This window comes from Phacochoerus africanus, chromosome 2, assembly GCF_016906955.1.
Source record: "Phacochoerus africanus isolate WHEZ1 chromosome 2, ROS_Pafr_v1, whole genome shotgun sequence".
NCBI classification, from domain to species: Eukaryota; Metazoa; Chordata; class Mammalia; order Artiodactyla; family Suidae; genus Phacochoerus; species Phacochoerus africanus.
The window spans coordinates 227,427,300-227,437,898 of NC_062545.1; the positions used below are offsets into that span (position 1 = coordinate 227,427,300).

At 37.8% G+C, this 10,599-nt stretch overlaps 1 protein-coding gene across 1 annotated transcript; it reads right to left on the reverse strand.

The window, feature by feature from the left end:
* Positions 1 to 384: 384 nt before the first annotated feature.
* Positions 385 to 9,370, reverse strand: C2H9orf57 (chromosome 2 C9orf57 homolog). Its single transcript, XM_047769232.1, has 5 exons — positions 9,319 to 9,370; positions 8,743 to 8,792; positions 6,960 to 6,972; positions 4,269 to 4,397; positions 385 to 509 (listed from the first exon to the last, which is right to left on the reverse strand). The coding sequence occupies exons 1-5, from the start codon at positions 9,368 to 9,370 to the stop codon at positions 385 to 387; spliced, it is 369 nt and encodes a 122-aa protein (XP_047625188.1).
* Positions 9,371 to 10,599: the final 1,229 nt, after the last annotated feature.

Consider the following 10,599-nt stretch of genomic DNA (forward strand, 5'->3'; position numbering starts at 1 on the left):
TAAATGAACACTTTCAGGTCACTTAGTATCCTATGATACAATTCATTTGTACCTGTATTTTGGAGTATGGAAATATTTAGGAAAATTAGTAAACTAGAAATGATATGCACAATTTGTCTCAGAGAGTCACTCACATTTTTACTTCTTTGTAGCTTTGAAATCATTGGAGGGGAAAATAAGCAGAAAAAGGAGAGGAGAAAGATGGTGTTAGAAGGATGTTTCTGAGATGAGTTGAGGATGGTAGGGGAGAAGATGGGCCACTTGAAAGCCAAAATTGGTTTCAGATCATAAATCCTACAATCTGTAAGTCCGAGGCTTTTGCAGAGGGCTGATCGATGGTAGCTGCTGTCTTGGGGTGACCAGTCCAAGATGTGGGCCACTGGCTCAGAAATTGCACATAGTACGATAGCAGCAGTGAGTAGAGTGAACTTCATTAGGTGTCACAGTTCTCTGGAAGCACTCCTTCTTGCTTTCTGTGCAACCTTTAACTGAATACCATTGAATTCCATCTGGGGAAAACAAGAAGTCTCAATAGAAGTCGTCCATGGGAGGTGCAACCTACCTGGCCTCAGATGCTTCAAATAGCCAACAGATGAAAAAACAAAACAAAGGAAAACACAGCAAAAACTCAAGGTGTATCAAGCTACAATCATCTTGCCTTTTAAGACTTCCTACCTACATTTATCCTAGTTGGGTACATTGCAGTATGAAAGCTCTGAGATTGTGAAACAGAATAGCTTTCAAACTCAGTTGGTAAAAGTCATGCAGTGGCACTGACTCTGTAAAAATTTCTAAAGTGTTAGCTACTTGGAAGCTTCCTAATAATCACCCCCCAGTTTTACCCAGATCATGAGTATCTATAGGCCTGAATCCACAGAAGGGTCGTTTATGTGTAAGGGCTTCTCAGGAATGGAGGCATGTCCTTGATCTAATTTAATTTTCCTCCAATTATAAGTAATCATGCATGTTCACTGAAGAAAATGTGTAAAATACACAAAAGTGCAAAGTAAGTGACAATAATGTCCTATAATCCTAGCACCCCCAGTTTTAGTTGTATGGGGGAGAACACAAAGGAGCAGTTTCTTAAAGGCAGCAAAACGTATGATGGTTGGAAACTTGAGAAAACAGTAGACTTTCAACTGGGGATGATTTTGCTTCTGCACCCCAGGGACAATGTTGATAAGGGCCAGAGACATTTTTGTTGTTACCCCTCGGACAGTATTACTGGCAGGTGGTGGGTATAGGCCAGTGATGTGCTAAACATCCTGCAATATACAAAGTAGCCCTGGATAACAAAGAATTACCCTGCCAAAGTGTCAACAGTGTTGACAAACTGTTGACAAATCCATCAAAAGCCTAAATTCCAGTTCTGTTTGTTTTGTATCAGCGTGAAATGGCAAAATTTCCATGTTAGGAAACTGCTCTTAGGACAACATTGTAGTCATTCCAGGTTCTTGACTCAACCAAGAGCTATTGTCAAGATTTTGCTGTATAAGCTTCCAGACTCTTCCGGGCAGAGTTTGGATGATAAGCTGACTAGATGGCTACCTGTCTACATTCAGGAAGAGAAGAACAGCCACCAAGAACTAACATTTCATGGCTCCAGAGGGCTTTGGCTCCTTTTTTCTTCAATAAGGAAGGGGCTCTTGACTGGCACAAGTAACAGAAGGAACTTGGGGTGCAGAGAGGTGACCGAGGCTGCACAGCTTGAAGAAAGCTCATGTAACTCTAAAACCAGAGCACCAACAACCATGACCTGTAATTCTCTTCCTTTCTCCCAACTGACTGATTTCCTCTAATTTTTTTTCCCCTTCCAGTTTCATAGAGAAATTTACTATAGTTTGGCTTTGTGGACTTTTACACATTAAGTGGCATACTACAATACTGTTTTGCAACTGCCTCAATGTTTTATTTTTTTATTTTTATTTTTTTTGTCTTTTTGCTATTTCTTGGGCCGCTCCTGCAGCATATGGAGGTTCCCAGGCTAGGGGTTGAATCGGAGCTGTAGTCTCCAGCCTACGCCAGAGCCACAGCAACGCAGGATCTGAGCCGCATCTGCAACTTACACCACAGCTCAGGGCAACGCCGCATCCTTAACCCACTGAGCAAGGGCAGGGACTGAACCCGCAACCTCATGGTTCCTAGTCGGATTCGTTAACCACTGCGCCATGACGGGAACTCCTCAACAATGTTTTAGAGATTTTTTTTCATGTTAACGAAGGCATCTGGTTCATTCTAAGTATCGCGTAGCCATCCGTGGACTGAACATGTCATGTTTAACACTCACCTATAGACAAACATTTGGGTCATTTCTGTTACTTTATTATTAAACATAATGCTGCAGTAATAACCTTGATGCATACCTTTTTGTGTTACATGTAAATATTTCTCTGCAGTAGATACCTAGAAATAAATTGCTTCATAGAAGAACATGCTCATTTAAAATTTTAACTGAAATTCACAAATTGTCTTTTAAAAAAAAAGCTAACCTAACCTAAACTGTTGTTAGAAAATAGGAGTTCCCATTTCCCCATACTGTCAGAAAACTTTGGTATTATAAAACTCATAATTTTTAGCAATCTGATGGGTTAAAATATCATTTCTGTAATTTGGATTTCTTTGATATTTACTGATGAACTGAACAGCTTTTTATGTTTTTAAGTTGTCATATCTCCTCTTCTGAAAATTGCCTTTGCATTTCCCTTAACAATTTTATTTTTGGGGGTTCATTGGTCTTTTAAAAAATGGTTTTTTAGAAGTGCTTTGTTTATTCTTACTTATTAATTAGGTAGATATTAATATGTTTTCAGTCATTTATTTTTCAACTATTTTCACCCAGTTTATTCCTCATCTTTTAAATTTGGGGGTTATCATTTTGTGAATTTTAAAATATGATATATTCAAATTATCTATTTCTTTTATAACTTTTGCCTCTTGGATATTAAGGAGGCCTCCTCTCTTTCAAGGTTAAAATATATTCTCCAACATTTTCTTCTAATGTTTTCATCATTTGGATTTTTACATCTCTCTATTTTTTCTTTCATTTTTTTAAAGTTTTACTGAAGTATAATTGATTTACAATGTTGTGATAATTTCTGCTATACAACAGTGATTCAGTTATACATGTACACACATCCATTCTTTTTCAGATTCTTTTCCCACATAGACCATCACAGAACATTGGGTAGAGTTCCCTGTACTATATGGCAGGTCCCTGTTGGCCAATTGTTCCATATGTCACAGTGTGCATATGCTAATCTCAAACCCCAGACCATCCCTCCTCTCACCACCTATCCCCTTTGCACATTTCTCTCTTTAATCCATAGGCAAGGCTGGCTTCCTGGGCATGAAACTGGTGTGATTGCACAGAGCCCTGCACTTAGAAGGGCCCAACAAATTATGTATTGACTTTTTTGTGAGACGTGAATAGTGTGAAGGAGGCAGTATATAGATTTCTTAGAAATGTGTGCCATGTCTGGAGTTATGGTACTCACATTTGAATATTGAGTACAACACTCCTTGACAATGTAACTTCATGCAAATTTCTTAATCTTTCTATGCTTCAGATTTCTCATCTTTAAAATGGGCACAATGACAAGATCCAGCTTGTAACATTTTTTTTTAAGGCTGCACTTGTGGCACAGGGAAGTTCCAGGCTAGGAGTCAAGTAGGAGCGGTAGTTGCTGGCCTACACCACAGCCACAGCAGCTCGGGAACAGAGCAGCATCTGCGACCTACACCACAGCTCACAGCAAAGCTGGATCCCCAACCCACTGATCGAGGCCAGGAACTGAACCCTTGTCCTCATGGATACTAGTCAGGTTTGTCACCGCTGAGCCACCACAGGAATCTCTCATATTTTTTTGTTGGTGTGATGTAATTGAGGTAATGCTCTTAGTAGAGCATCTAGCATGTAGTAAGTGCTCAGTGAATGTTTGCTCTTATGTAAGATTTTTTTCCTGTGCTCATTTTAATGTTTTTAAACGGTTATGACTTATCTTTATTCATGTATTTATTTTTTCTTTTTAGGGCCGCACCTGTGGCATATGGAAGTTCCCAGGCTAAGGGTTGAATTGCGCTGCAGCTGCTGGCCTGTGCCACAGCTACCTCAACACTAGATCCAAGCTGCATCTGCAACCTATGCTGCACTTTGCAGCAACGCCAGATCCTTAATCCGCTGAGTGAGGTGAGGGATCAAACCTACATCTTCATGGATACTAGACAAGTTCTTAACCTGCTGAGCCACAATAGGAACTCCCATGACTTACTTTTACTATGGGTCTCTTTCATACAGTATTGACCAGGTTTTGTTCGGCAGGTTCCAAAGTCTAATAGACATCCATGGAAAGGGATTGAGAGGTTGCATGCCCTACAGATCACACCTCCAACACCTTGAAGAATAGGAGGGAAAAAATAAGGTGAAAATAGAAATGGACACGGGGGGGGGGGGGGGGAGGGGGGAGACAAACAAAGGGAAATCCAAAAATAAAGCAGTGATTTTTCAACTTTAAAAAGCTGGCAATATTTTATCAATGGATTCTAAAAACTCACATAAGTTTCAATTATTTTTATTTTGACAATTTAATGGGGGAAATTTCATAATATATGATACATTAAAGAACTGGAAGCACTCTGAAATGATACTAATTAGAAATGAAGCCAGGTGGTCTAAACAAATTGGTTAAAATGTATTCAGTTCCTCAGAGCCTAATTAAATCAAACTAAAGTTACTTAGCCAGAATACTTAATTTCAGCCATATATATCCACTGTGTTAGGCCTTCATTTTAATGTCTAAGGACATTATATGTAACATGTTCTCTGTGGATATTTATTGCTTGATTACTGTTTACATATTGGTAATCTTCAGTACTCAAATTCAGTGGCTTAAAAGTGTAATTTATTTTGGGAGTTCCTGTTGTGACGCAGTGGTTAACGAATCCGACTGGGAACCATGAGGTTGTGGGTTCGATCCCTGGCCTTGCTCATTTGGTTAAGGATCCAGTGTTGCCGTGAGCTGTGGTGTAAGTCACAGACGCGGCTCTGATCCCACGTTGCTGTGGCTCTGGCATAGGCCAGCGGCTGCAGCTCTGATTAGACCCCTAGCCTGGGAACCTCCATATGCCGTGGGAGTGACCCCAGAAAAGGCAAAAAGACAAAAAAAAAGTATAATTTATTTTGATTATGTCGAAATAACTCAGAGATTCTTGACCTTAAAGTGGGTAAGATTAGAAGACATTAACTGGAAGATGACTTTCTAAATTTGACTATGCTTCAAATTTACTTAAGCAGTTAAAATAAAATAAATACAGATTGCTATAGTCCCCACAGAAACTGAGTTAGAATCTATAGGAGGTGGGGCCCATGAATCTGTATTTTAGATATCCAGAAACAGTGAAGAGCATGTGATTTGAATATAGCTGTCTGGACCACTGGTTCTACTGATTTCAGGAATGTCCTTTATAGTAACCCCTGCAGGAATTCTTGGCTAGTAATGAAGAGATCATCAGCATTAAAAACAGCTCAGATTCTTAAAGGATTCTTCTGAAACTGAGCTGAAGTTTGTCTTGATGTTCATAGTTCCAACTTTTAATATATGGAAACCATTGCCACATCACTGTTATTCATTAATTCCAAAGAAGAGTTTACTGAACATTTTGTGCAATGTATGTTATATCTCCCTCTGATATATTGGAAATTAGAAGAGATGACTTTTAATAGAAATAGTCTGGATGATGAAGCTAATTAACCTCTGTTGACTGTTCTCCCCAGCTTCAAATTCATCTAAAGACATTTTGGAAATATCACATTGGTTCTCTCACCAAGCATGACAGTACTTCCAATCCATTATCAATGATCAGCCAGCAAATATTTTGTTAAAGAACTAAGCTTATGCCAAGGACCTTGCTAAGAAATTTACATGCATTAGCCCAATAATTTTCCACAGTAAACCTTTCAGGCAGGTATTACAGTTGCTCACATTTCACATAAAAGAAAACCAAGGCCTTAAGATTTGTAGTAGCTCACTCCAGGGGCAAAGACAGTAGTTAAAAAAGTCTGTGGGGATTCAAAGCATTTGTTTTTAGCAAGCACACCATGTCACTGGAGATGCCTTCCTTTGTGTATCTCAAACCTTTGTGTTGCCTTCTTCTTGCTTGAGATTTTGACTCTTCCAAGATTCAGGGTCAGTCACTTGCACAGAACACTAGGGCTGCTTGTTTCTTCAAGCTGTGCCTGAGTGAGTTTTCCTCCTGGACTCATGATTTCTTAATCTTGGAACTTGTCCTTAGAGATCCACTGCATGGCTCAGATGTTTGATGCCAAGAGCCTTCATGGTGGAGTACTTACATGATGTCAGCTCCTTTCTCTGCAATGCTTCAGGTCCCTGGATTGCGTCATGGATGAGATCTTCTCTAGCCTCTTTCTTTCCCTCTCAGATGGTCCCTCTTCCTACCGATTCCACACCAATATCCTTAGCCTTCTTCCTGAAACCTTGGCCCTGACATTCTTTACTACAACTAAAGGCAATGCCTTAACTTTTAGGTCTGTTTGCTGACTATTTGTTTCATTGCCTGAAACTTATAAGTACGTTCACAGATTCCATTTCCTTTCTTTCAGTCTCTTCTTGTCTGAAAAATTTATTGTTGATTTTATTAATATAACTAACACACTCTATACTCTGGTTTGGCAACTACATATAAAGCTTCAGGTAATATATAAAGTTAAGTTTTCTCATGATTTATTTTGAAGTATGCTCTTCTACTTTATGACACTATTGTGAAGAACACTTAATAGACTATTTACTTAAATGCATATTATAAATATGTATATAACATTAGAAAGTATGACGATAATCTTTTAAAAATAATCACCCCTTACCTCACGGACACTCTTTTTAAAATAATTTTTTTATTATTTATTTTTCCTCTGTACAGCATGGGGACCAAGTTACACATACATGTATACATTTTTTCCTCCCATTGTTGTAAATCTCTAGACATAGTTCTCAATGCTACACAGCAGGATCTCATTGTAAATCTATTGCAAGAGCAGTAGTTTGCATCTGTTAATCCCAAGCTCCTGATCCCTCACATTCCCTTCCCTTTCCCCCTGGGCAGCCACAAGTCTATTCTCCAAGTCCATGATTTTCTTTTCTGTGGAAACGTTCCTTTGTGCTGTATATTAGATTCCATTATGGTATTTGTGTTTCTCTTTATGACTTATTTCATTCAGTATAAGAGTTTCTAGTTCCATCCATGTTGCTGCAAATGGCATTACGTCTTTCTTTTTTACAGCTGGGTAGTATTCCACTGTGTATATATACCACATCTTCCTAATCCAGTCGTCTGTCGATGGACATTCGGGTTGTTGCCATGTCTTGGCTGTTGTGAATAGTGGTGCAATGAACATGCAGGTGCATGTGTCTTTTTTAAGGAAAGTTTTGTCTGGACATATGCCCAGGAGTGGGGTTGCTGGGTCATATGGTAGTTCTATGTATAGATTTCTAAGGTACTTCCATACTGTTATCCATAGTGGTTGTACCAGCTTACATTCCCACCAACAGTGCAGGAGGGTTCCCTTTTCTCCACACCCCCTCTAGCATTTGTTATCTGTGGACTTATTAATGATGGCCATTCTGACTGGTGTGAGGTGGTATCTCGTGGTAGTTTTGATTTGCATTTCTCTGATCGTCAGTGATGTTGAGCATTTTTTTCACGTGCTTGTTGGCCATCTGTATATCTTCCTTGGAAAAATGTCTATTCAGGTCTTTTGCCCATTTTCCCATTGGGTGATTGGCTTTTTTGCTGTTGAGTTGTATAAGTTACTTGTATATTCTAGAGATTAAGCCCTTGTCCTCATGGACACTCTTTGCTTCAAAATTTCTCTTTATGCTGAATGTTCTTCTTTTATCCTATCTTCCTTGTGTGTTCAACAAAATTAATGCGATCCTGTCTGTATCATTTTTTTTTCATGATATCCAAGACATGGAAGTTGTTCTCTTGAGGTTTTTCTCCTGTTCCTATACTCCCCTCAACATTCTTTACAGAAGTGTAAGGACTTAAAATGTAGCAGAGACCAAGCTGAGCAGTTTGAGTTTCTTGCTGCCCCCTCTGCAAGGGGTAATTAGAACTCTGTTATGCATTGTATTTAGTAATGAGGGTAGTATGGGAAGCAGAGGCTACAAATGAGTGGTCCAGGGGCTAGACTTGGTTTTTTAACTTGCATAGTGCTTTCAAAAATGGTGTTAGTTGTCAACATTTAAAAATTAGGAGAGTTTTCCTATGGACCCGAATTTCTGGTTTCTTTTGAAGAATCACATGCTTTGGTAGTATTGGGCTCCTTTGTCCTCGGCAGCTGGGTACTTGCTGTCTTCCTCTTATTTTATTACTGGACAGTTCCCTCCATTTATATTATCTGACACACTTTAGGTTTTTGAGATGATAATCCCAATATTGGGTGCCAGAAGTCTTTATATCTCACTCATAGAATTTATTTATCTCTGGGATGCCTTGTAGATTCTTCCTATTAAAGTATGGTCTCCAGACCGACAGCATCAGCATGTCTTGGAAACTTGTTGGAAATGCACACTTTCAGATCCTACCCCTGACCTGCTGAATCAGCCTCTGCATTTTAACAAGATCCCCAGGTGACTCATATGTACATCAAGTCTTCTGACGCTAAGAGACCCTGCCCTGTTAACCCCTGGGTTCAGCAAAGAGCAGCCATCTTCATTACCATCTTACCATTTCATTTGAGAGGGATAGTCCCCAGGATGGTGCTTGAATATGCCCATCTACCTAGTTTGAAAAGCCTTAGGAATTCTGAAAAAGGGATTGAAAACTCTGTGTGTGTGTGTGTTTAATAAATGAAGGAATGTTCTAGTTGGTGAAGATGAGCACATATAACAGAAGAAGTGCTAGGAGACCCTTGTCCATGCTTTTTTGTTTCAGTTAATTCATTTTCTTTGCCATAGTTAGGAAGACTTCCTATCTAGTTTGGTTAGTTTCAGCTTTGCAATAGTAGCAACAACATGTGGGCCACTGTCTACTAGCTCATGTTTAACATGGAAAATAATGGCACTTAACTCAGATTGGTCATGAGGATTCAATGCATTAATACAAATGAAATATTTAGACTTGACCTGGCATATAGCAAGTGCTGAATAAATGTTAGCTCTTATTATTATTTAAAGATTTACTCAGGCCTTGTTATAAGCACCTTAAGTACATTATGTAAGGCCCCTCTCCACTTATATTGTAATTAGGCAATTTCTTGAGTAGTTTTTCCTCTTTATGATTTATGTGTTCTTGATGACTTACCACCTAAGAGGCAGAATAACAGAAAAGCACCACTGAAGACTGTACTTCTCATTCTAAGATTTCTAACCAAAAAAAGAAGATGGAAGGGAAGACATGTACCACCGTTAAATCTTTCTTGGGGAAAGTAATAAATTTATACATTTGTTAGCTATTAGAAAAAGAGAAATGAGTAAATACATTTTATTTATTTCACTAAGGAAGTATAAATAAATTCATTTTGTGAAGGAGGAAACATAATGTACCTATCTTTATCAAAAACTCACCACAAAGCTTCTCCCAGTTCCAGAAAATTTTAAGTTTAGGTGTCTTTTTATTACCAAATACCATCCCCTCCCTTAGTAATTTCCCTGAATTGCAAAAGTATGAAATGAGATAGATATTGCTTCTAGAATAATATCCTGTTAAAAATCCTTTTAACTATTAGCCAAAAATTGTTATTTATGCTTCTTCATAGACTAATGCTTTCATTGCAAATGATCATATTTAAAAGGAAAGCATAACAATAGTTAATACTTATTTAAGTGAAAAGGAAGAAATTGTCAGATTGGTTAAAATATAACATTTCAGTTGTACATGACTTACCTGCCTTCTTCATGAATGTATTATGGGAATTTTTTAGATATGAACTTCTTTAAAGGATAACAGCAAGTAAAATTTCTGGTGTAAAAAAGTCCGTTATAACTGAAACCAACAAGGCAAGTCTCTGATCCTCTAGATTCTAAACTGTTTAAACAGAAAAATTGCCCAAGTAAACAAGATAGGAAAAAATTTTCACTTTAGCACTCTGATCTATATGAAACTTAATTGCTTTACTCTTAGCAAGTCAGCATAATAAGGCTGAGTCAAGCTACAGTTTAACTATAAATTTGGCAAAAAACTTCTATGTTCCCCATGCTGCAGATTATTTTCACATATACATAACAATGTGGGCATGCTATCTATTCATTATATAAAGTACTTAGTCTTGATACTTTAAAAAATACTATATAATCTTTATAGTAGTACTTAGTGCATTCAGAAAGCAATTTGATTTTTAAAAATGTTTATTTCTAAATTAATATGTAGTTCCAAATTAATACATTCCTCCTGAAACAAATTAATATATGAAGACTATTCAAATCTTTGAATGTCTATCTCAAATGTAACCATATTGAATATGTTGGGTATCCTTTTTATTCTGTGTATGTTCATAATACACTTGTATTTGGGAATATGTATCATATTTTTTTGCTTTATTTTTGCAAAAATAGTATCGTATACTATATTTTCTTTTTCCCCTTA

Excerpts from the sequence above, each read along its gene's own strand:
- C2H9orf57 (XM_047769232.1), bottom strand. The coding sequence starts at position 9,370 with ATGAGAAGTACAGTCTTCAGTGGTGCTTTTCTGTTATTCTGCCTCTTA. Across the intron at positions 8,793-9,318 it reads GTTATTCTGCCTCTTAGGTG|ATGGGCATATTCAAGCACCA; the intron begins GTAAGTCATCAA and ends CAAACTAGGTAG. Across the intron at positions 510-4,268 it reads GAAAGAGACCCATAGTAAAA|ATGGAATTCAATGGTATTCA; the intron begins GTAAGTCATGGG and ends TGTTTTCCCCAG.